General features: G+C 49.9%; 11 protein-coding genes across 11 annotated transcripts; 8 read left to right on the top strand and 3 right to left on the bottom strand.

Annotated features, from left to right (window-relative positions):
• Window positions 1-364: 364 nt before the first annotated feature.
• Window positions 365-2,357, top strand: N7487_004989 (sigma-70 region 2 family protein; the record flags this gene model as incomplete). The annotated part of the gene is made up of 2 exons (XM_056872736.1): window positions 365-1,133; window positions 1,192-2,357. The coding sequence occupies 2 exons, from the start codon at window positions 365-367 to the stop codon at window positions 2,355-2,357; spliced, it is 1,935 nt and encodes a 644-aa protein (XP_056730456.1).
• An 880-nt stretch (window positions 2,358-3,237) lies between these two features.
• On the bottom strand, window positions 3,238-4,950 carry N7487_004988 (uncharacterized protein; the record flags this gene model as incomplete). The annotated part of the gene is made up of 1 exon (XM_056872735.1): window positions 3,238-4,950. One exon carries the CDS (start codon window positions 4,948-4,950, stop codon window positions 3,238-3,240), a length of 1,713 nt encoding a protein of 570 aa, XP_056730455.1.
• A 498-nt stretch (window positions 4,951-5,448) lies between these two features.
• N7487_004987 (uncharacterized protein) lies at window positions 5,449-6,621 on the top strand (the record flags this gene model as incomplete). Its single annotated transcript, XM_056872734.1, has 1 exon — window positions 5,449-6,621. The coding sequence occupies one exon, from the start codon at window positions 5,449-5,451 to the stop codon at window positions 6,619-6,621; it is 1,173 nt and encodes a 390-aa protein (XP_056730454.1).
• Window positions 6,622-7,879: 1,258 nt separating this feature from the next.
• On the top strand, window positions 7,880-11,707 carry N7487_004986 (non-ribosomal peptide synthetase; the record flags this gene model as incomplete). The annotated part of the gene is made up of 1 exon (XM_056872733.1): window positions 7,880-11,707. One exon carries the CDS (start codon window positions 7,880-7,882, stop codon window positions 11,705-11,707), a length of 3,828 nt encoding a protein of 1,275 aa, XP_056730453.1.
• Window positions 11,708-12,315: 608 nt separating this feature from the next.
• N7487_004985 (uncharacterized protein) lies at window positions 12,316-13,512 on the bottom strand (the record flags this gene model as incomplete). Its single annotated transcript, XM_056872732.1, has 4 exons — window positions 12,316-12,493; window positions 12,559-12,977; window positions 13,067-13,345; window positions 13,408-13,512. 4 exons carry the CDS (start codon window positions 13,510-13,512, stop codon window positions 12,316-12,318), a joined length of 981 nt encoding a protein of 326 aa, XP_056730452.1.
• A 526-nt stretch (window positions 13,513-14,038) lies between these two features.
• Window positions 14,039-15,771, bottom strand: N7487_004984 (sugar porter family MFS transporter; the record flags this gene model as incomplete). Its single annotated transcript, XM_056872731.1, has 4 exons — window positions 14,039-15,154; window positions 15,206-15,286; window positions 15,337-15,539; window positions 15,597-15,771. The coding sequence occupies 4 exons, from the start codon at window positions 15,769-15,771 to the stop codon at window positions 14,039-14,041; spliced, it is 1,575 nt and encodes a 524-aa protein (XP_056730451.1).
• A 1,771-nt stretch (window positions 15,772-17,542) lies between these two features.
• On the top strand, window positions 17,543-20,829 carry N7487_004983 (putative C6 transcription factor (Mut3); the record flags this gene model as incomplete). The annotated part of the gene is made up of 5 exons (XM_056872730.1): window positions 17,543-17,789; window positions 17,860-18,616; window positions 18,671-19,282; window positions 19,341-19,725; window positions 19,777-20,829. The coding sequence occupies 5 exons, from the start codon at window positions 17,543-17,545 to the stop codon at window positions 20,827-20,829; spliced, it is 3,054 nt and encodes a 1,017-aa protein (XP_056730450.1).
• A 440-nt stretch (window positions 20,830-21,269) lies between these two features.
• On the top strand, window positions 21,270-21,692 carry N7487_004982 (uncharacterized protein; the record flags this gene model as incomplete). The annotated part of the gene is made up of 1 exon (XM_056872729.1): window positions 21,270-21,692. The coding sequence occupies one exon, from the start codon at window positions 21,270-21,272 to the stop codon at window positions 21,690-21,692; it is 423 nt and encodes a 140-aa protein (XP_056730449.1).
• Window positions 21,693-21,820: 128 nt separating this feature from the next.
• On the top strand, window positions 21,821-22,057 carry N7487_004981 (uncharacterized protein; the record flags this gene model as incomplete). Its single annotated transcript, XM_056872728.1, has 1 exon — window positions 21,821-22,057. One exon carries the CDS (start codon window positions 21,821-21,823, stop codon window positions 22,055-22,057), a length of 237 nt encoding a protein of 78 aa, XP_056730448.1.
• Window positions 22,058-22,652: 595 nt separating this feature from the next.
• N7487_004980 (oxidoreductase, 2OG-Fe(II) oxygenase family) lies at window positions 22,653-23,681 on the top strand (the record flags this gene model as incomplete). The annotated part of the gene is made up of 2 exons (XM_056872727.1): window positions 22,653-22,984; window positions 23,105-23,681. The coding sequence occupies 2 exons, from the start codon at window positions 22,653-22,655 to the stop codon at window positions 23,679-23,681; spliced, it is 909 nt and encodes a 302-aa protein (XP_056730447.1).
• A 1,322-nt stretch (window positions 23,682-25,003) lies between these two features.
• pacC (putative C2H2 transcription factor PacC) lies at window positions 25,004-26,981 on the top strand (the record flags this gene model as incomplete). The annotated part of the gene is made up of 2 exons (XM_056872726.1): window positions 25,004-25,225; window positions 25,284-26,981. 2 exons carry the CDS (start codon window positions 25,004-25,006, stop codon window positions 26,979-26,981), a joined length of 1,920 nt encoding a protein of 639 aa, XP_056730446.1.
• Window positions 26,982-27,246: the final 265 nt, after the last annotated feature.

Below are 27,246 nucleotides of genomic sequence, written 5' to 3'. Positions count from 1 at the left end.
CCCCACACGTGTTAACCAGCATGTTGGAAGATCGCTATTCCAGTCTAGTCTAGTTCTTCAAAAGGCGATGAGTGGAGAACGCACATCCCAACTAATGCTCTTGCCTCTAGTTATCTCCATCGTGCAGTTACTATAATCCTTTTTACGTTAGATCGTGATTTGAAAAGGGTTGCCCCATTGCTAGTTTGTTGTTCTATTCTTGGATTTTCTTCCCTTTTAAGGGTCGATGTTGGACTCGCCCCGTCGATTATATCCATCAAAATTCTCCATACTGTCCTTCCTTTACCCCACAAGGAGACGAACAGCTCCTGTGTTTTGAATACACATATCTGTTTCTCCTGTCCTTACATAGGCTATCAGAAAGATGTCAACCTCTCTTGACCAGACCGCTAGCAATGCGCCGGACGCATCCAATGTGCGGTGGCAATTCATCGACTCTTCGAACAACAGTCGAACCAATCTAACCCAAGTGAAGCGCCATGTTATGCAAGAATATATGCGCCAGAAGAAAGGTGGCGCTCGCCAAAGTGAAAGTGAAGAGGAGACACCACGACCAAAACGTGGGAGGCCCAAGAAGACTCGGGGTGCGCAACGGAAATCCGACAAGAAAGAGAAATCAGACGGTGACAACAATAACAATAGACCTCGAGCAAGAAGATCAACCAGAAGGCAATCTACACGCAAAGAAGACCTCAACCTCGAGATCAACTGCGATGTGTTTGTTTCGAATCCTATCTCGTCGGACCCTCCATTGATCGAATCCAATGATGTGCCCTCGTTTCCCCCTTTCCGACCATCTTCTGCCGAATCTCAAGATGTTCCCCTTCCACTAGATGGCTTTGTCGATGTACATCCACAGAGTTCTCCCAGCCATGATTTATATTTTAACAATTTCTCTTGGTCATCACCCTCCACAATCTCATACCAGTTCATGCCATCACCAACTACTATGATCAGCGATGCACAAATCGACACATTCAGCACACTTCCACTTCCTGCAGAGTTGGGTCGAGATGGACACAGAATATTCGACTCCTATGCGAACGATATTCCAGCTTCCTACGGACCCCATTACCGGTCTCCCATGGCCCACAACGGTTATACACCGGCTTTCGTGGCTGAAACAATGAAAGGTACCATCGCATTCCAAAATATCATTCTCATACATGCAGCTAACACTTCGTAACTAAGGCGACACTCAAAATACTCTTCTTCACAAAGATCGAGCTGTCTCCGTGCTCCGGGAGCACCGCGCCGACAACCCCCATGACATCTCTAACGTCGCAATCATGCCATGCCTGAGTGCCGCAGCCTTAGAGGACTGCGATTCCCGACCAGGTCACAAGGAAATAAGCTGGGTACATATGCGAGCTGCACGGGAGATGATACGAGCACGTGGTGGTCCCGTTGCATTTGCAAACACTCGCATCGGCATGATGACCAACTGGCAAAACTACATCTTGCCAGGATATGAGACTCATGGGCCCAGCTTCCTCTACGACTACGACCAACATGCCCCAGTTTCATCTACATCTCTAGCAACACTGCCTCACTCCATCCCAAACCCGCGCTCAATGCCATCTCCACCATATTCCACCTCCTCAGCATTCTCAGAGGTCTCGCCCAGCCCCGAACCTCGAACAATGCTACCATCACACACAGAAGCGATCCCAGTAGACGAGATCAAATTCCAATGCGAAGAATTCTTCGACTTTCTCCGACGCTGTGAACAACTCGCCCTATACCAACGCGATAACCCGCAATCATCCTACATAACCCGACACACAGCAGTTCAAGAAACATCCATACTCCACAAAATTCTCGCGGCGCCCCCGGGTGCCCAATTCACAACATCAGACGACAGAACACAAATGGTCGCCCGCTTAACAGCGTTGATCACACTCAATGCCGCGATGTGGGATTACCGCAACACCCCAGCGCGCGCAGCGATCTTCCTCGATACACTAGAGAAATCCATAGTTGACAGTGAAGTTGGCATAATTGGCTCCGTTGAGGCGAGGCTTCAAACCCTGCTCAAATGCAGCGACGGCACTCTTGATGGCTGGCCCACCAGTGCCGATGGCTTCGCTTCTGCTGCTCCGGTAGAGGAGCTCCCAGACTTCTCACAGTACTTCCCGACTGCTACTTCGCCCTCTGCGCGCCCGTGGTTCGCAGGCCGTATGCTGAAGGTTGCTAATCGGTTGAGTTCCTTGTCGTGGTTCCGTGTTAATGAGTTTTTATTCTCGTGTTTGACACTCCAAGTGCAGAAGCTGTCTACGGCTCTCTGGGAAGCGGATCTTCGTCGAGAGATTCTCGATGCACCGACTACTTATGTTATGCGCTCATTCACTGAGTAATGTATAGCAGTGGCCTGGACCAGATGACATGTATTTGTTCTTATGTTTTGATGTTTATGTTTTTATGTTTTTTACCCTCCAGTATCACTTCTTCGGAGCTTCTTGTATATACCCTCGTTATCGCTTATAACATACTGTCGATTGTTGACGAACCTAGAGAACTTTCAAGTGACAAAGCTAAAGTCTATATGTTATAAACGTGTATCTTTATCTGACAGAGCAGTAATTCATGGATATTCACTCCGTGATGTCCCTTGTAGTATAACCAACAGCTTCAGCACCGCTGTCACTGTCCATCGACTCCACATTTATAACCTGGGTAATGACTTGCTAACAAATAGTCAGCCCGGGGGAGCCATTATCCTGAACTTCCAAAACAAGATGCAATAATTTCCACTTCATAATTACCTAGCGACTAATAATATCCATACAGCACTGCCATGCAATTTCCGGCACGCGGGAATTGTCGTTAAACACCCGTGGGCTATCAATCTACTCTCACTTCCACTGCCACCTCTCTTATTAAAACCCTACACAACACCACCAGTTTCTCCTTCGTCCATCACAGCCAATCGATACCCCAACCATCGTCTCACATGATCCTCACTACGAAGGCATCATGGCAACCCATCTTGACGATACCAACAAGCGCCATGACGAAGAACACAATGAGCGCATCAAGCTGAAAACGACTTTTGAGCTATTCACAAATGGCGCACAGTACATGGGTAAACAGAAATTAATTAAAATCACTTCATGAATGTAACAACCTTTTAATTCAAACACGATAAAAATATATAATAGAACATTAAAGTGAAGACATAATACCAGAAAGAAATATAATCTTCATATCTACACCTCCCCACTCCCCACCAAACCCTTAGATACAGATCGCCAGGAGAATAACCATTATAGAACCCACAACCTGCATTATCGACGACCGAGTAGCTCCAGATGCGGCCCCGGTATACACCGGACTCACTGCACCCGTCGCAGTGGAAACGGTAGCCGTGGCCATCCCACTAGAGTGGCTGCTGGGGAACCACAGATGAGTCGAGGAGGCAGAGACAGAACCACTAACTCCAACTCCGGAGCCCCGGTGTGGGGTGTGAAGAGAGGGAGCTGCGGTGGGCTCAGCTGCGTTGGTCTGGGTCACCACGATAGTGTTGATATACCCGGTACAGGTATCATCATCAGAGCAAGATTCAACGACGATGGTCGTCGTGTAGACTGGGCCTGCACCTGCATCTGAGCCTGATTCTGCAAACCCAGAGCCAGATTGAGATTCGAGAGAAACACCGGTAGCTTGAGGGTTTGCAACAGTCACGGGGACAGTGTTGGTTTGGACGCCTTCGGCTGGGATGGATGGGTGGCCCGGGTAGACTGGGAAGACAGTCGTTGCGACAGCGAATGTTTCAGTTGTTGCGTAAGAGGTCTTTGATCTCAGGGGGCAATCAGTCACAGATTCGGGGCAGGCAAAGACGGTGGCGGTGCGGGTAGCGAAGATAGTAGATGTGGTGAGCTTGGAAGCGCCATTCTCACCACCTCCTATTGCTTCAGTGGTAGAAGGAGGTGTAATATTCTTAGTAGACACAGCGCTGTTGACACCAGTAGCATCTGCCACGGGACAAACCGTCGTGGAAACAATTAGGGTTTCAGTGGTCAAGTATGTGGTCTTAGATCTCAGGGGACAATTGGTCACTGAAGATGGGCATGCGGTGATGGTGGCAGTGCGGGTACTATAGACGGTGGAGATTGTGAAGTCTGAGCTACCGTTTCCATGGCTATAATCACCAGCACCTCCAGTGGCGGAAAGAGAAGCAGCTGCTGTCTTGGTGGGGCCAGAAGTCTCGGTAAAAGGGCAGATTGTTGTGGATACCAGAATTGTCTCCGTGGTCACAAATGTGGTTTTTGAACTAGCAGGGCAGTTGGGGACTGTAGTAGGGCATGCAGTGATAGTAGCCGTGCGTGTAGAAAAGACCGTTGATGTGGTCAACTCCAATGTAGAGGAACCAGAGGCCACACTGGACTGAAGCGCTCCGGATTGGGTCGATGTAGGGATATAAGTGACAACTGTGGTGGTATCATCAGAGGCAGACGTCGAGATGCTAACCTGTGAAGTAGACGATCCAAGTCCAGTGGTTGCTCCTGGAGGGCCACTAAATTGCGAAGTTCCAGATGAAACAGAGCCTGACGCAGACACAACAATAGATGGGTTGGTAACAGGAGTGGAAACAGGGACTGAAGGGGTCTGAATAGCCACAGATGACGAGTGAGGTCCAGGTGTATGGCTCCAATGCGGCCGAGGTGAGTGACTAGGAACTACACTTAGAAGAGGAGTCGAAGTGGGGATCACGCTAGAGGCGAGCACTGCCGATGAAGAGCGGACAGGACAAGGCTTGCGACTAGGCAGGGGCCTAGAGACATAAGACCAATGGTGATGGTGGTGGTGCTTATGATGATGCTGGTTATGATGTGTCGCCACAGCAGTAGGAGTGGGAGTCACAGTTGGCTCAGCAATCAGTGTCGTAGCGAGACTGGTTTGCAGTAATAATGCGGCCACAATCCATCCTCGAAGAAGAAAAGAGCCCATCTTGACCTTAATCGAAAGGATTGAACGATTGGTGGTATGATGATGAGAAAACAGCGAAAAAGAATGACTAATCCAACAAGCAGAAAAGAATGACTGATAGTTGGACAGGGAATGCAAAAAGAGTGGAATAATTCAAAATTCAAAATGAAGCCATCGCGAGGAAATGTGCCTCGTATATACTTTTATCGCTTAGGGTTTCCGTACTCGCAACTCGGAGATGCCGACAACAACAAAGTCAGAACGTAAGTTAGTCCACAAGCTAACGTGGGCAAAATACTCCAGTTCCTTGTTTTTCCCCTGGATGTGAGATAAACTATTGACGCCATTGACGCCTCCGCTCGCTTGTTAGTGCTTTGTCTAAGATCTGTACATCGATGTGGTGAAAATAGCCGGCCGAGACTCCCACCCAACACAAAAGGGAGAACTATTTAGTGCGAGGATGTTCCAACCAAGCCCAATTCTCTATATTGATCAAAAAGCATCTTGTGAAATATAAAAATGTCAATCCGTCGCTTTGCCCTCGCCGCAGCCCTTCTGCTCGGCCAGGTTTCAGCCAGCACGCCTGTGGCTAGCTCTCCACCAGCCAGCAGTCAAGCGCAGGTGGCCACAGCAACTTGTCGAACGGAGTTAGGACATATGTCGGTGAAGTCGGTACCTACCACAACAATCACTCGTACCATTCATCAGCGTACCCCCATCGTTATCCTTACAACGACTCTGGAAACCGTCACAGTCACTCCTGCTGTATTGACTGAGATAGTGACGGACTATGAAACCACTGTCATCACCTCTACAGCTAATGCAGTCACTGATACATTCTCAACAACCTCAACTGAGTTTGACACTGCGACATTGACTCTTACTCCTTCTCCTATCACCACAACCGTCGCCGAGGTCATCTCGACTATCTCGACCAGCACGTCCACCATTGCCACTTCTGCAGGCTTTACTCCCATTGCAGACACTCTGCCTCCCAGTGTTACTGCTAAGCGCTCATTGGAAGAACAGGATGATTGTTCTCCTTGGGTGGATGATTACAGGTATCCCCAAGCGGTCATCTGTCATGAGAAGAACATCATCAAGACTACAACTGTCTCTACTGTCACCGGATCACCCATCACTGTCATCGTGGCAACTCCTACAACCACAGTGACAGTCACCGCGACCATCACCAGCAGCTCAGTGGTTCTTCCCTCGGATGTCTCCACCACACTGAGCTTCAGCACCACCTCAACCGTCACCGAGACAACAGTTGCTCCGGGTGAAACCAGCACGGTTACTTCCACTAGCACTGTTCAAGCAGGAACAACCACCACATCTTTCTACGCAGCCTGTGCCACGAACAACATCGCTGGCAGTCCTCTCTCTTCGGACTTCGGCTCGGCTGCAGGCAAATACATCTACTCGCTTGAGTTCAGCAAAGTTACCGGTGCCAAGTTAACGGTTGGTAACACCGCCTCCGCATACGAATGCTGTGCCAGCTGCATGAGCAGTTCCACTTGTGCCATGTCATACTATTACTCGTCTGGCTCCATCAAATACTGCTATATAATGACCACCACCTCTTGCTCGTTTACTTCTAACTATGGCACGGCGCATCTTCAGGGCAGCGAGTCCGGTGCACAAGTCTCTAATGGAAACTGCGGACATGTGATTGGCTCATATAGTTAGATATGTATAGATGGATGTATAGTCTGGCGTGGATTGCTGTATAGCTGATTTAGTATCGGAATTCATATAATGTGTATACTGCATTAATATTGTAACCTTTTTTGGTATGCGCCTAGACTCCTCTATGGATAATCAGCCTAGGTGATCTGGAAAAGATCATCGCTTATGTATAGATCTCGCAGGATTGGTTCCAGGTAGGTAAGCCCTGGAGATCACGGGAAGTTCCGAGTGACTATTCCCAGGTAGGTATGTGGGCACGTGCCCAGGTGGGTATTGTATGTGGTTTGATGCATATTAGCCTTTATGTGTTGGCTACAATAATGAATGTGAGTGCTTGTAAATGGATCTGGGTGGTTTTTCAATCAACTGTTCCACGGATGGAATTTGTCGAGGGCATGAGTAATACGTCCGACAACGGCGTGCAGGGGTTCTTATTTTGTGCCCTGAAGAGGAGGCCTGTGAGATATTTTGCCGAGTTTGCCGCATATCCTAGAGGGTGATCAAGGCAAAGCCGTCCACTGGGCGCATTGGAGTACATCTCAAATGGACGGAGAGGGACTAGCCCTGGCGGGATCTGCTTAAAAGGGGTCCGTGCATTTGATGCCTGAATCTGCAGGTGAATATCATAACGCGGTAACCATGGAAAGTTGGTTTGGGGGCCAAAGTTAAAAATGAATTTTCTAAAATTGCCGCACGTTGCGCATTATGACGCCTCCCAGGTGCCCAGGTGCACCCAGTGGGCACCTGGGAGAACCAAAGTGTTGGGAAAACAGGGCCCTTTCACATGCAAATCTTAAAAGTGGGCCCTGGATTTCATGTGATTTTACTAGTATTTGTTGAGGGTAGAATGGTATGAGGTAGCTTAGATAAATAAGTATAGAGAGATGAAGAAAACAGAATAAACAAAATAAACAAAATATATCAATTGATCGAAATAGAAGTAAGAAAAGATCATAATTGCCCAAGATGGACAAAATCCGGAGAATGCGATAAGGAAGCCCGTTCCCGGAGAACCCCACGCGAACACGGTGTACAGTGCCCTGGAACATGAATGGATGCCATTGGCACCTCTCGAAGCTCTTAGAACTTTAGACTCTCAACAAAATTTCGTATTTCTTTGTCCTTCTCTCTCCCGTCAAATATCGAGATTTCCATTGACCACAACTTGATACAATCATCCCTTTGTTTTCCACCTTATTTAGTGAAATTTGGTAGCGTTTAACTTGTATAGCGTGATCCTTCCCTCCTTACCGAAACAATGGCCATCCTCGACATCACCAAGGATTTGCCCACACTCTTTAAGCGACAGGTGCAGGCAACCCCAGATGCTATCGCCCTAGAAGATGAGACCACGACATATACATATACCCAATTGGATCAAGAAGTTGAGGCTCTTGCCAGTCGCCTACGGACCTATGGAGTGAGCCGTGACACCCTCGTGGGTGTGCTCCTACCTCGCAGCGCACATTACGTGATTGCCTGTCTAGCAGCGCTCCGTGCGGGCGGTGCCTTCCTTGTTCTCGAATTGGCTTACCCCGCGGACCTCTTGGCGGATGTCATCGAAGACGCTAGTCCCGCCGTGATTATCACTCACAAGTCCGAAGCCGACAAAATCAAAGCCCCCGTCCCGGTAATTGCTTTGGATGGACCCGTGGCCGAAATCAACGGAGACGCCAAGGAACCTTCTCCGTTGCCGGCAGATGACGATTTGGACCGCTTGGCGTTTGTGTCTTATTCGTCAGGAACAACAGGCAAACCCAAGGGAATCGCCAATCCACACCGCGCCCCGGTACTATCATACGATTTGAGATTTGCAGTGCAGGATGTACAACCAGGGGATCGGGTGGCCTGCAATGTCTTCTTCATCTGGGAGATGTTGCGGCCGCTATTGCGTGGAGCCACGGTGGTGATCGTGCCCGACGAAACGAGCTATGACCCCGCGGCTCTGGTTGATCTGCTCGCAGCTAAGAAGGTCACGGAAACGCTCATGACACCCACTCTTCTGGCTACCGTTCTTTCGCGTTATCCCCGGTTCGGTACTCGTGTGCCTGATTTGCGCATCATTTGGCTGAACGGTGAGGTTGTGACAACCGATCTTGCCCGCAAGGCCATCAAAATTCTTCCCAATACCCGCTTGCTTAACTGCTACAGTGCGTGTGAAACGCATGAGATCGCCTGCGGAGATATCCGTGATGTGGTCGATGACGACTCCATTTACTGTCCGGTCGGCCCGTCGATTGTTCCATCATACACCTACGTTCTAAACGAGGATGGAAAGGAGGTAGAGACAGGGACATCCGGAGAACTCTTCATCGGTGGTCCTCTGTTGGCGCGCGAGTACATTAACCTTCCCGAAACCACCGCCAAGGCGTTCATTCCGAATACCTTCGATTCTACCCCCGGTGCTCGCATGTACAGGACGGGCGATCTCGCCCGCAAGCTGCCTTCCGGGTCCCTTGAAATCACCGGCCGCGTCGGTGCCATGATCAAGCTGCGCGGATATTCAGTTGTTCCGGCAAAGGTGGAAAGTGACATCTGCCAGTACTTGGCTGTCAACCAGTGTGTTGTCACTGCGTACGGCGATGGACTGGACCGACAACTGGTCGCATATGTTGTTCCAGATGAGGCTTCCTCCGATCGCCCTTCGGTCGTGATCAACGAGTCCGGCCACTCCCCCAGCGCGCGTCGTGTCCTCGAGAACCGTCTTGCCCAGTACATGATCCCAGCTCTCTGGGTTGCACTGGACCAATTGCCTACTAACGAGGTCTCCGGCAAGGTTGATATGAAAAACCTGCCTTCGCCTCGTAGCTCCAGCCCTAGTGGCAGTGAGCAAAGCGCAGGGAAGGACCCGATTAGTCTCAATGACATTGCGGCAATCTGGGAGGCTGTTCTGAAAGTCTCGAAGAATCTGATCAAGGCTGAAGATAATTTCTTTGATCTGGGCGGTCATTCTTTGTCTCTGGCAGATCTGTCAGCTAAGCTTTCTAGACGTTTCGGCTTCCGCGTTCCTATTCCTCGTCTCGCAGAGAATACTACTCTTTCTGGGCACTTGGAGACTGTGCGTGCTGTCAGGGACGGCCATACTGAAGAGGTACAAGCAAATTTACCGGCGGTCTTGCTTTCCGATGCCACACTGGATGAGGATATTAAGCCCACCAATACCGCGATCACTTCAATCGCCAAAGCCGACACGGTGCTTTTGACTGGTGTGACTGGTTTCCTGGGCGCTTTCCTTCTGAATGATTTGATTGAGAACACCTCGGCTAAAATCATCTGTCTTGTGCGTTTCAGCGACCCCGAGCAGGACGATCAAGCCGGAGGTGTGGCTCGAATTCGCAGGAACCTCCTAGACATGGGACTCTGGCGCGATTCTATTCTGGATCGTCTCGAAATCCTACCAGGAAACCTTTCTCGGCCTCGTCTGGGTCTGGGTCCAGATGAATTTGAGAGTATTGCGGCTCGTGTTCAAGTGATTGTCCATGCTGCAGCTACCGTCAACCTCGTTTACCCCTATGCTGCGCTTCGGGGAGCGAACGTGGGTGGAACCAGAGAGATTCTTCGTTTAGCCGCCAAGGGTGGTGCGACCGTGCAGTACATCTCTACCAATGGTGTTTTGCCACCATCAGGTGAGAAGGGCTGGCCCGAAACTACCATACTCGATGTCGAAGATGTCCCAAAAAAGCTACTCGATGGGTATGGTCAGACAAAGTGGGTTGCAGAGCAGCTCGTTCTCAAGGCTGGTGAGCGTGGATTACCAGTCAAGATTCACCGGTGTGGTACCATCAGTGGTCACAGTGAGACAGGTTCCGCCAATGCGTGGGATTTGCTCACTGCATTGATCGTGGAATCCATCCAGCTTGGATACGCTCCAGACGTGGAAGGATGGCGTGCCGAGATGACCCCTGTGAACTTTGTCAGCAAATCTATTATCCATCTTGCTACCCAGACCCAGGCAGACCAGACTATGTTCCATCTCGGAGATCCCACCCCGGTCGATACTCGATCAGTCTTTGAGGACCTCAAAGAGCTTGGTTATGAGACACAGCCTCTCCCATGGGATGAGTGGGTGGCCCTGTGGTTCGAGAAGAGAGGCTCAGCCAAGGGTGGCGATGGTTCGTTTACCGTCGACATTCTTCGCAGCGGCATGCCGACTGTTGAGTTCCTCCGAGACATCGTCGTCCTTGATAACGCTTTGACTAGGCCTTTCCGGGCCGTTGTTGAGCGTCCTAAGGTGGACAGCCTGTTGCTAGAGACTTACACTCGGCATTGGTTTGCTCGAGGATGGCTACCCCGGGCCCCATCTCGTCAAAATGCTCTCAACCGATCTACCGCAGTTTCAGTGAAGGGCCCACTCAGTGGCCAAGTCGCTGTGGTGACTGGTGCTTCTTCGGGTATTGGTGCGGCGGTAGCAGCCGCCCTAGCCAAGAAGGGTTGTGCTGTAGCACTTGGCGCCCGCCGCCTGGATGCTCTCGAGAGCACCAAGCGCAAGGTCGAAGCCCACGGCGTGAAGTGTATCCTCCGATCAACTGACGTCACAAGCAAGACTCAGGTGGAGGCTCTCGTCCAAGCAGCAAGTGAGGAGCTCGGTCCAGTCGACATCTTGGTTGCATGCGCTGGGGTCATGTACTTCACCATGATGGCAAACACACAGATGGACGAGTGGGAGCGCACAGTCGACGTCAACTGCAAGGGTCTCTTGCACGCTCTTTCTTCGACAGTTCCCGGCATGCTCTCGCGAGGCCGCGGCCATGTCGTCGCTATCTCCTCCGACGCTGGACGTAAGGTCTTCCCTGGTCTGGGTGTGTACTCAGCCAGCAAGTTCTTCGTCGAAGCCACCCTCCAGGCCCTCCGCCTCGAGACTGCAGGCGCTGGCTTGCGCGTGACGAGTATCCAGCCTGGTAACACATCCACAGACCTGCTGGGCATGTCGACGGATGCTGAAGCCATCAAGAAATTCGGAGAGCCATCTGGAGCGAAGATCCTCGATCCTTCTGATGTTGCTAACTCCATTGTTTATGCCCTGACGCAACCTGAACATGTCTCTGTCAACGAGATCCTTGTTGAGCCTCGTGATGAGCCGATTTAAGCGATATTGGCCATTTCCCACGTGTTTTATCGGAGTTTGTATGATTTGCTATGAAATATCTGTTACTCGCTAGTTGTGATCTAGGGGGTTTGCTTTAGTTCACACAAAAATAGACGGCCACATAGAGGTAGAAAGGACATATTGTATAGAGTATTGAATACTAGATTTCCACACGCGCTTTGCCCATGCAACTCAAACCCCATATACTCTCATTCCACATCCAGGTCCGCGAGAAATCACAACAACCCGATGGCTCAGGTCGTTCATAGAAAGCGCCTTCAAAATACCCAGGCCAGAATCCCCATATGCCTAATCAATAATAGCAGCTATCTTCAACGTCGTAGGCTCGTTCGGCAGTTGTTGCTGTCCAATCTGTCTCTGCTATTTTGAATTTTTGTGAGGATGTCTCGACGGAAGGTGGAGACGTGGTGTGCATGTCTTGATGATAAGGTAGTGTTTGCAGCCTTCAGGTTATGGTCGGATATAAGTATGGGTACCTACAGTTGGTGGAAGTTCATATTCCCTGCATTGCTAGATACAATGTATAAAATCATTTGATGTTCCATAAAGCTGTTCTAATCTACCTTCCAACCAAATACCCACCCCATTCAAGCAAAAATCCGAAGAGGGTAGTTGGACAAGTAAAACCCAGGATCATTAAACCGCAAACCCCTATCCAAACCTGAAATAGCCTCAATCTCCTCATCCGTCATATCAAACCCAAGCACATCCAAATTCTCAGCAAGACGAGTCCGGTCATTCGACTTGGGAATAACAGCAATACCCCTATATATATCAACCATCAGCACCAAATCAACAACCACATACTGAAACAGAATTTCAAAACTCACCGCTGCGTAGCCCACCTCAACAAAACCCTCGCAGCCGAAACACCATACTTCTCCGCAATAACCCTAACAGGCCCCGCCTCAAAAAGCAGCGGGATCCCCCGCGCCCTCTTCGAAAACGCCGGCGGCAACTCAACAAACGACTGAGGCCCGAAACTCGAGTATGCTGTCACGGCAATCCCATTCTCCTGCGCCATCTGGATAAGTTCAGCCTGCACCAGGTAAGGGTGGTGCTCGATTTGCAGGGCGGAGATGGGATGACGCGCATACGTCTTTATATCGTATAGACTCTGCGCTTGGAAATTGCTCACGCCGATGCTGTGTGCGATGCCGCTGTCAACGAGCGTTTCCATTGCTTCCCAGGTTTCGCGGATCGGGACGTTGTCTGGGGTGACGGTGCCTGTTTCGTCCATCCACCATGCCTGTGGTGTTTACTTAGTTAGTGAGACTGAGGCTGTGAGAGGTGTCTGTATTTCTAATTGGGATTATGGAGGGATGAGGGTTTGCTTACGGGGTACTCTCTTACTGCTGGGTCGATGTACTTCAGCGCGCAGGGGAAGTGCATTAGGAATAAGTCGATGTACCCTAGACCCCAGGAGTCATTTTGCTTCTTGGCCATTTCAATGGCATGTTCGCGCCTATGGTAGTTGTTCCATAGTTTTGTTGTAATGAAGATCTCGGCGCGGGTTACGAGGCCGTGGGCGATGGCGCGTTGGATGCCTTCGCCGGCTTCTTTTTCGTTTTGGTAGTCATATGCGCCGTCGAATAGTCTATATCCGGCTTTGATTGCCTATGGGACGTAAATATGTTAGTATGTTGATCTTAGGGGGTTCTAAATGTACTAGTACTGACGTTGTATACTGTATCTGCGGCTGTCTCTTTGGGAACTTTCCATAGGCCGAAGCCTACGAGGGGCATTTCTTTGCCAGAGGCAAGGGTGGTAGTTGACTTTGCCATTGTTGTAGTTGCACTCGTAATTCGTTTTGATTTTCTTTGTGAGACTTTCCTTACTATTTAAATCCTTTCCAGCTGCTAATGATGCCGGTGGTTCTAGTTACCTATTTAGGATGTGGGTCCTGGTATTCCCAAAAAGGCAATCAGGTGGCATCAGAGGCACAACTTTGGGTGGAACCTTCCAAGGTTGGAAGCAGGTGGTTATCCTCGCCTTATTACAAAATACAGCAGGGAAAAAGGAGTGCCATCGCGCAGAAACGATATCGTGACCTCCGCCCAGATGTTTTACGCCAAAAGCTAAAATGAGCTAGAGTCAGCCGTTATACAACCGCAGACTCGAGCTCATTACCCATCATGCTTTAGTATGGAGGATAAAGCTCGTTTGTGCTCCTGGAGGGTGGCTAATATGCGAAATCCTTAGCCTCACTTGATCTATAACTAGAGATGTTTGTGTCCCAATGAGCAATTACATTGAAGATACGGAACGTTCTCTTCATTTCATCACTTCATCAATCCTATATCGTACAATCTAAACCTCCTTGGTTCCAATCTCATCCCCAGACCCACTGTCACTACTACCGATACTAACAGTGTCATAAGTAGGATGCATCGACAACGGATGCAGCCCTTTGTGTCGAATCTGTGAGCGCGGCCTAATAGCCACAGGAGTGTCCGCATTAACAAAAGAGCGCTCCGAGTGCCCATCATCAAACTGTGTTGTGAAAACCTCTTCGACCCCCTCAAGAGAACAATCTGCAGTCTCAGGATAGAACGCCCAAACCACCACCATCGCTGCCCAATTGAATGCGGCAAAGCAATAGAAGTAATTCGACCCGATATTCGTCAATGCGATGGGCGAGCACTGCGTAAAGATAAGGCTAATACTCCAATTCGTGGCAGTCGCCATGGATGAGCCGCGGGCTCGAAGAGGCGTAGGGAAGATCTCAGTCTGGTAGACCCAAGAGATCATGCCAAGTGCCGTGAAGAAGAACGAGAAGACAAAGAACATGGCGATGGCAGCTCGCAGAGCATGTGGGTTGGCGGTGGGGTCGCTGAAATCGTTGTACCGTGCGAGTGTGGCTTCGATGCACAGGGCTGCTCCCATGGCTAGCAATGATGGGATGACCAGTTTCCGACGCCCGACTTTATCGATGAACAGCATGAAGACCGTGTACCAGAACTGGGCTAGAGCGCCCCAGAGTCCGATTATCATGAGGGAGGTTGGTGCTGTAAAGCCGAGTGTTTGGAAGAATCTTGGGCTGTAGTTTGAGATTACGTTTGTTCCTGAGCACTGGGTGAATACTTGCAGGCCACAAGCTAGGAGGACCCTGTGTCGCCAACGCGGGGAGAGGAGAAGGTAGCTCCAGGATCGTACGGCGGATTCCTTCTCGGATACTAGGCTCTCTCGGATTTGGAATAGCTCATGTTCGAGTACTTGGCTGTTGGTTGCACCTTGGTTGAGATGAAGTCGGGCGAGGACTGAGCGGCCTGCTTCCTCTCTACCCTTTTCTATAAGCCATCGTGGCGATTCGGGAAGGAACCAAATGCCACAAGTCAGAATTATTGCTGGCATGGCTTGAAAGGAAAGTGGAAAGCGCCAGGAGAAGACTCCACCTCGGAGGGAGCAACCGTATCCCACCCATTGCTTGAAACCTGTTAGTTGGATTATAGCCAGATCCCAGTGGGAATTACTCACAGCAACCACGAACCCCAAGCCAATCATCCATTGCTGCATACTAGCTAGCATCCCCCGAATGTGTGGCGGGGCAACCTCGCTCTGGGCTCACGTCAGATAAAGCTTAGGAGGTGGACCGTGTATCTACCTACACAATAAACGGGGATAGTGGCAGACATCTGCCCAATTGCCAGACCCGCAATGCATCGACCGGCGATAAGCATCGCGATATTGACTGCGCCTCCCTGGAGGGCAGCACCCAGAGTGGCAAGAAGACCACCAATAAAGAGGACCATTCGACGGCCATAGTAATCCGAAATATACGAGGCGAGGACCGATCCCACAATTGCACCTCCTAGTCACCAATATTAGATCCCGATCGCTACAAGATCCGATAAGGATAGAAACTCACCGATATACGAGGAAATAATTCCCCCAGCGGCGGCGTCAGACAGTGTTGGAGATCCGAATTGGCGCAGAAAGGCCCCCTGCTCGATACTGGAATAAATCACGCCGGAATCATAGCCGAACAGGAATGATCCCAGTGCGACAAAGGCGCAACAGAAGGTGACAAGGTAGAAAGTCATAGTATGTGTCGCGTGGCTCCATAGCCTATGGAAATTGCCATTGGAAGAGGAGACGATCTCATATAAGGCCAAGCCAGAGAAAGTCGCGTTTGGCGTAGGTATACATGCCGATCCACCTTGGGGAAAGTGGGACGTGCCGCAGGGGCATGTAATTGCGGATGGAATGTCATGCGGGATGCGAGGGATCTTCAGAATCGTTTCAGGGCTAAAGTTACTCTGAAAGTTACTAGAGGGGATAGTCAATAGCCTAATTAATAGTTTGAATAATTATGACGCAGTTAACTTGGCGTACAATGTTATGTACATAAATGGCTATTAATGAGGCGTATCGTGAACCCGAACTTCGGGAGCCCATTTCAGATGGGGTTTTCGTAGATAGGGTGGTCATTTCAATGTTAACATTCCCCATGTCTCGCGTCACAGGGCTGTCAAAGCATTTTGACGCACGTTGCCCTGTTTCAAGGACTCTGCATGACAAACCCCCTTCATGATGGCAGTAGATTGCAAGGGCATTCAGGGTCCAGGACTGTATGTTGTGTTCTGTACTTCATCATTTTGTACCGCAATGCAATGTTGTTATTTCGAGAGAACAAGAATAGAAACGGGGGTATCCTATCGCAGTAATGTGATGTCACAATATTAGAAATAGAATTGAGCAAGATATTAGTCTTTGTCCAGGTGATCACCCTTTTTCTGTGCCGGGATACTCCGTATATGATGGATGGTAGTACTCCTTATGCAATCCCTGGAGAAGGACTAATATAGATTAATAAGACTGGCTAATGTACGATGTACGGATACTTCGTATAAGTTCCAACCTTGGAAGGGAGAACCTATTACTCCGTAATAAGATCCCACATGAGTCTGCAGTTCAATTTCAAACACAAACGAATACAACACATACATAAGTATGGAGTACATATACTTGAATTTCCTAATTTCAGAGACTCTACGGAGTACTAGTAGTAGTAATATAGTCCGCATGGAGTAGGAAGTCGGCGAAGTGACCGAGCCTAAACAAATCGGGCAGTGGAGACGGGGGCTAAAGCCTTAACAGCGAGTTCTTCGACTTCTGATTGGATGAAAATGCCTAAACTCCCTGAAAGTCCCAAAAATGCCTCAGTCCGAAGGGGGAAAAAAAGGGAAAAATTCTGGAAAAAAAGAAGAAAAAGAAGGAGAAGAAAAAAAAGACGCACCGAGACGGAAGTTAATGTATCGGCGTCGCGCATATTGAATCCCCGATATCCACCTGGCCGCCAGTCAAAAGGCGTATGACTCTTCATGACTAAACTGAACTTTGATGAACTGGATCATTTTATTTTCTTCTTCTTCTTTAAGATAATACGTTGTTCTTTTGTACGGAATACTCCGTACCTTGATACCTCTCTGATCGTGAAGCCTTTTTTTGAGGCCTTTTTGATATTTCATACACCGCCCTCGGGAATAATCATTTCATCATCGCCTCCATTTCCCCCTCCAGACCCTCAAGACTCTAAGATTCTAAGATTCTAAGATCCCAAGATTCTCAGACCCTTCAACTAGTACTCCAAATTTTACTATTCTACTCCTCCCTGAGAACTTTCAATCGAACACCGGCAGACTTTGCACCAGTCTCCACTACCTGTTTCCTCTTTGATTCTGCTTATCAATTCAAAAATAGGGCGATCCATGACATTTGGTGAGATAGTGATATTCACTTCGGATCGCCCGCCAAGGCCACCATTTGTCTTTACATGACTCCGTGCATTTTACGAACCTCAGATATCCAGTCATGGCGACTACGACGAGCCCTGTTTCTGGCGAGAATGAGGAGGATCCCGCGCCCATGAACGACTTCAAGTATTCGCATGATGACGATCATCATGACAGTCCTACCCACGATGCCTCCACCACAGACCCCAAATCACTACCTGCACAGAAAAGACGACGGGTCGGCCGCGCTTGCGACGAATGTCGCAGGAAAAAAATTAAGTGTGATGGCAAACAGCCATGCACTCATTGCACAGTCTATAGTTATGGTACGCAGAGCCCTATGCATTTAATCTCGGGGGTGAAAAAAGTTCATGTGCCCTAACTGTCGGTCTGTAGAGTGTTCGTACGACCAACCTTCCAACCGCCGTCGAAATCCTGCCCCGCAGTATGTCGAGGCCCTTGAAAATCGGCTCCAAAAAGCCGAAGCTCTCCTTCGAATTGTTCTCCCAAATGTCGACCTCGATGATCCGCAACTAGACGTACATGCGACAGAACAGAAAGTCACAGCCGCTCAAAAATCGAAACAAGCGACCGAGGATGTCAAGCCGTCGATTGTACAAGACACAGTGCAAGAAGGGGCAGACGAGGGATTATTGGAAACCATGGTCGACAACTCGGGCTGCTTAGATCGGGATGATCAGGGTCATTGGGATTATCATGGGCACACCTCGGGCGTTCTCTTTGTCCGCCGGTTGCGCAAACAGTTGGGCGCCGCAGATATCGCTGGCCCCATGGCACGATCGCGCCCCTCGATAACCGCGCATATGCTAGATAGTCCGAAGTCTACGTCCGAATCGCCTCAAGACACAACATTACCTCCCACACATGACCTGCCTCCACGGGAGGTCGCGCGCCGCTTGTGTCACAATGCGATCGACCATGCCTGCTCGTTGATGAAATTTGTGCACATACCCTCTTTTTTCGCAAGTCTGGATCGCATTTACGATACTCCCCCGGAACAATTCACGAACCAGGAGAACTCCTTCCTGCCGCTTTTATATATCGTCATCGCCGTTGGCTGCTTGTTCTCGGACGATGAATCCGGCCAGGGCACTCTAGATGTGTCTGGCTACGAAGGCGCAATAGGCCAAGGGTAAGTCATAGTAAATCTGCAGTGCTCTATGCCACCGACTAATTTCTTTGAAAGGTTCCAATTCTTCAAGGCTGGTCGGCAACTGCTGGAGATCACCGACTGCCGTGACTTGGTTTCTCTGCAGGCAATCTGTTTTATGGTCCTCTTCCTCCAATCCTCTGCGAAGCTGAGCACATGCTACTCATATGTGGGAATCGCACTTCGTTCAGCACTGCGATTAGGTCTTCATCGCTCTGTTGCGGCAGACTTCAACCCCCTTGAACGAGAACTTCGAAAGCGCATCTTCTGGGTCATCCGCAAGATGGACATCTACGTGAGCACGCTCTTGGGACTTCCTCAGATGCTGAGTGACGATGATATCGATCAAGAGTACCCAATGGAGGTTGATGGCGATTACATTACTACAGAAGGAATCACTCAGCCCCCGTCTAACTATACACCCCTGATGGCTGGATGCAATGCACACACGCGTCTTTCCAATATCATTCTGAAGGTGGTGAAATATATCTACCCAGTCAAGAATGCTCGCTATCGCTCTAAGTCAGACCAGCGATACATGGTCAGCCACTCGAAAATTCGGGAGATCGAGCGAGATCTGCAAAATTGGATGGAAGAATTGCCTCCTGCTCTACGACCGGGCACAGAAGTGTCGCCGCAGCTAGAACGGTAAGTCTCAGGTCTACAGTGATAATTTCCTGAATCAATCTGACTAACATTTAAATAGTGTCCGGCAATTGCTACGTATAAGCTACGCCCACGTGCAGATGGTCATGTACCGCCCGTTCCTCCACTACGTTTCTGGTGGTTCTCAAGCGCGTGGCGTGGACAAGCGCTCGTATGCCTGCGCAGCTGCCTGCGTCAGCGTTTCCCGAAACATTGTTCACATCACGACCGGAATGCAGAAGAGAGGACTTCTCAATGGATCCTTCTGGTTCACCATGTATACAACCTATTTTGCCATCCTCTCCTTGATCTTCTTCGTGCTTGAGAACCCGGATTCACCTACAGCCAAAGATGGCGTCCTGAAGGATGCTATGGAGGGCAAAAATACCCTAGCCGGATTGGCCAAGAAGAGTCTTGCTGCCGACCGGTGTTCCCAGAGCTTGAACGTAAGTGCTCATGCCTTCAATTTGGAATGGCTTTGACTAATTATACTGTAGTGCCTTTTCAAGACATTGCCCGAGATGTTGAAAAATCGTCAGAGCTCAAAGACTCCTGTCAATCTCAAGCGGCCCGCGCCATCCAACACTGCCGAGCCTGAACTGAAGCTTCAGCCTTCCTTCGAGAAAACGCTGCCACATCGGTCAAGCACTTTCCCAGTGCAGATGATGTCCCAAACTCCTGTCAACGATGACCAGAACCGCCGACAACGAAGTCTGGACAATGTCCAGCCTATCAGCAATCGCTCTACTGACATTAATCATCAGTCCACGTGGATTTCAAACACGCCCGAGCTGCTGACGGAAACTATGACCACCCCGGAACATATTTCCTCATCAGGCATGACACCCTCTATGCCCACTCAAGAGCCATCAAGTCTAGCATGGGCTCAGCAATTCACCAATCCCTCCAACCTCCCAGACCTCATGCCAATGATGTTCCCATCGGACGATCCATTCGCATATCCAACACAGCCCATGTCTACCTTGGAAGATGATCACTTCCGGCACGACACTTCAGGCATGCCATCGAAGTATCCCTTCGATTCAGTACCAGGCATGGGACCCGCCACACCCGGCGACCACTCTAGCGCAGGGGTCTCCACCCCAACCTTTGACTTCACAAACCTCCCGAATTACCCTGTAGCAAATCCCCCAGGGATCAAGTCATCAGTTCCAAGCCACCTCCGCCCCTCCCACTCCCGAACCTCGTCCCGCGTCCACTCCCCAATCTCGCAGAGCCAAACTCCATCAGAGGCGATCAGCAGTCCAGATCTGGTCTCAATCCCGAACCAGAATTTCGTCTGGCAGGGCTACAATTTCCAGCCCAACAATCCGAACGACCTAGGAACTGACACCGCCCCACAACAGCCAGAGATGCCCGGTCCAAATGGATTGCCCGATTTCAGCATGGGCATGGATGAAAGTATGGGCATGAATATGGATCTGGGGATCTCCTTTGATGATCTATTTGGCAATAATGCCGCGTATCGACCGAACAATGGGGCGTCTGCCGAGGATTGGGCTCAGTGGATGAATGCCAACAGCATTTGACCTTGGTCTAGTTTGCCGTATTTGTTTGATCTGCTTTTTACGAGGATATGCTATCATGAAAGCCAAAATCTTGGTGTAAAAACTGTTGATACCTGGTTGGGTTAGGAGTCTCGCTTTCTTTCTCACTTAGCTATATATATATAAATGTATACCGAATTTCTATATCATTAGATGGTCGATCACTTGATTTAATGGGACTAAGAGCAAGGTAAGTACACCATTTTTGGTAGAATACTAGGTAGTATGCGCTTAGTAGTATACATAATTGAATCAGGTACAGGATCAACCCTTTTCCGATAGCCTTTGCTGCCTGCAGATGCCTACCTAGGTGCACCCCTTCCTCCTTCCTCCCCAGCAAACTCTCAATTCCAGGACTTCCCCCTCAATACTAGTGATCCCACACAGTCAGCGTATCAAAAGACTGACAGCCGCGCCTCAACATGTCTGCCGAAATCTTGAAATCTGCGTGGAAAGTAATCCCAATGTTCCAATCACGTTCTATCCCTCTCACAATTCAATTCTACACCGAGAAACTCGGCTTTGAACTTGCCAGTGTAAAACCCGAGGAAGGCTCATCCGAGCAGATATTTTGCTCCTTATTCATTGGCAGAAAGGCAGACGCCAACTTCTACTTCTCAAAAGCAACAACTGGAGATTTCACCCCTTCCCAGGCGATGATTGCCCTAGGGACATCGCAGTTAGATGAGTATTACAATCATCTAAGGTCTCTCGATGATGTTGAGATTGTGGAGGATGTCGAGGATACACCGTGGGGGTATAGACAGTTCTCAATCAAGGATAATGATGGGAACCTCTTGACGTTTTTCAAATTTCTAGAGGGGGGCAATCCGGGGCAATACTGAGGGGATTTTCAAGTGGTTATCACATTATACGGCCCTAACAGCCATAGATTCTGCGCATAATAAGACCCATTCAACTCTACTGCGATGTCTTTATCTGGCAGCCTTGACCAATTCTAAGGAGTACAAGCATGGCGGCCACTACGTTCATGCTGTGGGCAGTATATTTGGCAGCTTTACGATGGAAAGAATCGGGTAGCTCGGCATCCCTGCCTTGGTATACTGTTGGCATACTGTTAGCTGTAAATCACCTTCTCTTTGCGCCGGCTATTGCACCCAAGGTTCAGGTTGGGATCGAGGATACGTCGCGAGGCTCATCGACAAAGGAACTCGAGGGATGGCTGACCGTCCATCGTGTACGCACATGAACAGTCGATCTGGTCTCGTGGGTCTCTTTTGCGATTGGAATGTCGATTGTTGGGTGAAGCATTCCAAGGGGGAAGAATCAGGAAAAATGAACATCCATGGATGAGATGGATGAGTATAGACCAGAGCATAGACCATACATATCAACAAATCGAATCAGTATATTTAACGAATAAGTTACTCCCGCATTTTCCTCCAACACCTTATCTCCGTATAGCTGTAGACGTAGGTATTTTTCTAAATAACACGATGTATAAGATATACACTCTAGTAATAATAGACAGGTAAGAATATACCAAATGTTCCAATGAAGAGTCATACTCATCTTAGCTTCGGGTTAGCCCACAATCTGTTTGACCCACATACTTGGACATTTCCAACGTCCAGAACCTCTCCTTCGATTGTCCTACGCTACAACACCCATTCTTGACCATATTCCTCTTTCATTGCCTATGGGCCTTAATCTATACCCAGAGACGGATCAACTGTAGCATCCGCAAGCTTCCGCCCCGGTCGCATGGAGAGAGCTAATAATCCAAATCTCCCCTTGTACATTTACTTGGCTACATATCCCCGTGACTATTTATAGCCAACCCAATGGCATCACTTCCAAAGTTTTCTACCGTTTTTACCTGGGCCCTCTACTTCATCCCGGTGTATATATTCATCCTCGACCCGCTAGTGCGAGGATTTTTCCCGGGCTTGCTAGCACCACGCGAGGACAGCGTCGACCTTTTCGACGAGTCCGATGCACCAGGACCTGGCATCAACCTCACCGACGACAGCTTCATCAGCCCCGAAGATGGCGTACCATACAACTGCCCCAGCACAGAGGGGTACCGCGTGCATCTCCTCTCACGCGAACCACTGGTCATATATATCGAGAACTTCATCTCAGAGACCGAAGCAAACCACATCCTGGACATGAGGTAAACTACCAATCTCAACCGCAACCCCGCGAGACACACGGATATATACTATCACACACAAACACATACACAAGATAATCACAGACCAAGCTAACCGAACAAACCTCCCCCGAATCCCAGCGTGAACAAATATACCCCTTCAATCGTCTACGACGGCCAGACAGAACGAGTAGACCCAACCAAACGCCTCTCCGACCGTGCCCTTCTCGACCGCGATGACACAATCCGCTGTCTGGAAGATCGCGCCCGCGCCTTCCAGGGCTGGCGTCCGGACCTATACATCGAGCGCATGTGGGCTCAGCGCTACAATGCCTCCGGCCACTACCGCCACCACTATGACTGGGCCGGGTCGTTGGCGCGGGGCGGGGATCGTTTTAGCACGTTTATGGTGTATCTCGATGCGGACTGTGAGGGTGGGGGGACGAATTTTCCACGGTTGAGGATGCCTGATGGGGAGGGGTGGTGTCGGTTCCTGGAGTGTGAGCAGCGGGATGGGTTAGGGAAGGGGAAGGGGGAGATGGGTATCACATTCAAGCCTATCAAGGGTAATGCAGTATTCTGGGAGAATCTTCGGCCGGATGGGACAGGGTATCCGGAGACTTGGCACGCTGCGTTCCCTGTCACGAAGGGGACGAAGGTTGGGCTGAATGTTTGGAGTTGGTACCAGCCAAAGCGGAGGACCCGCTCGGGAAGGTGAGGTGGCACTTGCGCAGAGAGAGAGAGAAGACTCGCACGTGGGTTTGGGTTCGGTTGGCTAAGCCACTGGCCAAGCCATGCTCCAAGGAGTAACTGGAATGCTTGGGCTAGGCCCTTGTGAAGACCTCGGGATGATGACAAGCTTAGTAAGTAAATATTTATATATCACCTGGATAGGGGGGTTAGTTTGACATGTTCCGAGGTCAGACCGAAATGTTACAAATAGAATAGAATATAGAATTAGACTTAGCCCCTACATATGTAAAGTGACAGATAGAACATGTGTGGTTACATGTAAAAATATGTAAAAATATCTCCAGATCTCCCGCGGAATCCGAATCCGACTGATGCATGCCGGCCGTAACCAAGGGCACTAGGCAGCCGGATTAAATCAGAGGACTTGTCACACTCGGACAAAGTTTATACGAAAGGGATATGAATTTGGTCATACCAAGACTCCAAGACTCCAAGACTTGAGTCTTGGTGCCCGGAGCGGGAATTATTGGCAAGAGGAATCACTTGGCTGCCAAGAAGCATTGCCCATGGGATGTTTCTTGGAAGGTTGGCTTGGCGAAACGAATACGCCACTCCTTGTCTCATTCTCAACTTCATTTACTTTCTTAATATTAGAACATTTGTGCCCGTAAGATGTAAGTTATCTGTTAATAATTTACCTTTTGAATTTACGGTGTGTTTGCACTAACCCGATTTAGGGTAAACGGAAGTACCTAGGTAAGAACCTAGGTACTTAAACCGCTTAGTCATACGATACATACAAGGTAGGTTACCAGTTACGTACGGAGTTATCTTCAGCCGTATATACAACCCCTAGAAATTACCTAGGTATATTCAAATACATGTACATAATTGTAAAAATTATAAAAATGATAGGAATTGTAAAAATTGGCCTCGTACCGTACTGTACCCTACTGTGCTACGTGTTAGCTGTGGAATGCTCCCACACAGCCCCTCGTTCCCCCCTTCGGTCCACCAGTCAAAAGCCATGGCGCCAACGCCTCTTGGTACTTGGGGCCCGCACCGACTCTTGGCCCGGTCTTGGTCTTCTGCTTTCTCTCCTTGTCCTTCCGCCAGGCTTAGCAAAGCGGTATTTTCTGGGCAAAGGCTCGGCTCCTTTTCCTCTTCTTGCGGAGAAACCCCCCCATTTTCTCTCTCACTCTTCCCCCCCTTTTTCCTTCTCGCCTACGTTGTATACTTATAGGCTGTTTCTTCTCTATAATTGTGTGATCTTCTTGGTTTGTGCTCTTTTGTGCTCTTTTGATCTCTAGGCTTTCCGCCAACTCCAGATCAAGTATTCTTGGCATCATGTCGGAAAATCATACCCCTTCTACTACGGCGACCTTGCCTGCGCCTGTTTCTGAACCGGCACCGATTCAAGCAACCCCTACTCCATCCGCCTCGGTCACAGCGACTGCCGCCGCCGCCACCGCGGCGGTGAACAGCCCATCCATGAATGGCGCCGGTGAGCAGTTGCCTTGTCAGTGGGTCGGATGCACTGAGAAGTCTCCTACGGCCGAGTCTCTATATGTAAGCTTGATCAATTAACTTCAATACGAAAGAAGAGATGCTAATGATTACTGTTTAGGAGCATGTTTGTGAGCGCCACGTTGGACGCAAAAGCACCAACAACCTCAACCTGACCTGTCAGTGGGGCACTTGCAACACCACAACAGTCAAACGTGATCATATCACTTCCCACATCCGCGTTCATGTACCACTCAAGCCTCACAAGTGCGACTTCTGCGGGAAGGCTTTCAAGCGTCCCCAGGATTTGAAGAAGCATGTCAAGACTCATGCCGACGACTCCGAGATCCGCTCCCCCGAACCCGGCATGAAGCATCCTGATATGATGTTCCCCCAAAACCCTAAGGGTTATGCTGCTGCCACACATTACTTCGAGAGCCCTATCAATGGTATCAATGGCCAATATTCACACGCGCCGCCCCCGCAGTACTACCAGCCACACCCTCCACCTCAGGCTGCTAACCCGCATTCCTATGGCAATGTATACTATGCCCTGAGTCAAGGACAAGAGGGAGGCCACCCCTATGATCGTAAGCGCGGATATGACGCGTTGAACGAGTTTTTTGGCGACCTGAAGCGTCGCCAGTTCGACCCTAATTCCTATGCTGCGGTCGGCCAACGTCTGCTTGGTCTGCAGGCCCTTCAGCTTCCCTTCCTCAATGGCCCCGTGCCTGAATATCAGCAAATGCCCGCCTCTGTTGCGGTCGGCGGTGGCGGTGGTGGTTACAGTCCTGGCGGTTCTCAGCCACCTGGCTACCACCTTCCCCCCATGTCAAATGTCCGGACTAAGAACGATTTGATCAACATCGATCAGTTCCTCGAGCAAATGCAGAACACTATCTACGAAAGTGATGAGAATGTGGCTGCTGCTGGCGTTGCCCAGCCCGGCGCGCATTACGTGCATGGTGGCATGAACTACCGCGCCACCCACTCTCCCCCAACCCAGCTCCCGCCAAGCCACGTTACTGCAACCGCCTCAACCCCCATGGGGGCTGCTTCCGCCCACTCCCCCTCGGTCGGCACCCCGGCTCTGACCCCGCCTTCCAGCGCACAGTCATACACTTCCAACCGCTCTCCTATCTCCATGCACCACGCTCACCGCGTGTCTCCTCCCCATGAGAGCGGCCCGGGTATGTACCCTCGCTTGCCGTCGGCCACTGTCGCCGACAGCATGTCCGCAGGCTACCCGACCACCTCCGGTGCCGCACCGCCCTCTACCCTGAGTGGTGCGTATGACCACGATGATCGTCGCCGCTACACTGGTGGTACCTTGCAACGCGCCCGGCCGGCCGAGCGTGCTGCCACCGAGGACCGCATGGACATCTCCCAGGATAGCAAGCATGACGGCGAGCGCACTCCCACCAAGGCAGCTCACATCTCTGAGAGCCTAATTGACCCCGCTCTATCGGGTACTTCGGAGGATCCTGACCAGGAGGCAGTCAAGCGTACTGCGCAAGCGGCCACCGAAGTCGCCGAGCGGGATGTCAACGTTGCCTGGGTTGAGAAGGTCCGCCTTCTTGAGAACCTGCGTCGCCTGGTTTCAGAATTGCTCGAGGCTGGTACTGATGAATATGGAGTGCAGAGCTCCTCGGCTTCTCCTACTCCCGGACTTGATGCCATGGAGGGAGTTGAGACTGCCAGTCGTGCTGCTTCTGAGCAGCCCAGGGAAGAGGCCAAGTCTCCAAGTGAGGGAGTCTTTTATCCCACATTACGTGGTGTGGATGAGGATGAGGATGGGGACTCCAAAATGCCTGAGTAAATTCTTCATCTCTTTCTTGCCTTTGGCCATAGCTTGATTCACGCCCGTGACGACATTTGTTTATTGCCTCTTTTTCCGCTCTACACCCCCTTTCCTACAAGGTGTTCTTTGTTCGTTTAAGGCTGTCTTATCTTTATTTTTTTTATTTTTTTTTCAATGGAGAAAGTTTCCATTTCTTTCTGGTACTTTTCAGGTGCTTTGATCTTAAGTTTGTTCCCTGTTTGTATGAATATTAGGGCTCCACGGAACTATGTATTTCAACCAT

Source organism: Penicillium crustosum, assembly GCF_028827405.1.
Source record: "Penicillium crustosum strain IBT 35664 chromosome Unknown utg000002l_segment0_segment0, whole genome shotgun sequence".
Classification (NCBI taxonomy): domain Eukaryota; kingdom Fungi; phylum Ascomycota; class Eurotiomycetes; order Eurotiales; family Aspergillaceae; genus Penicillium; species Penicillium crustosum.
This window is presented reverse-complemented; position numbering and strand designations above follow the sequence as displayed.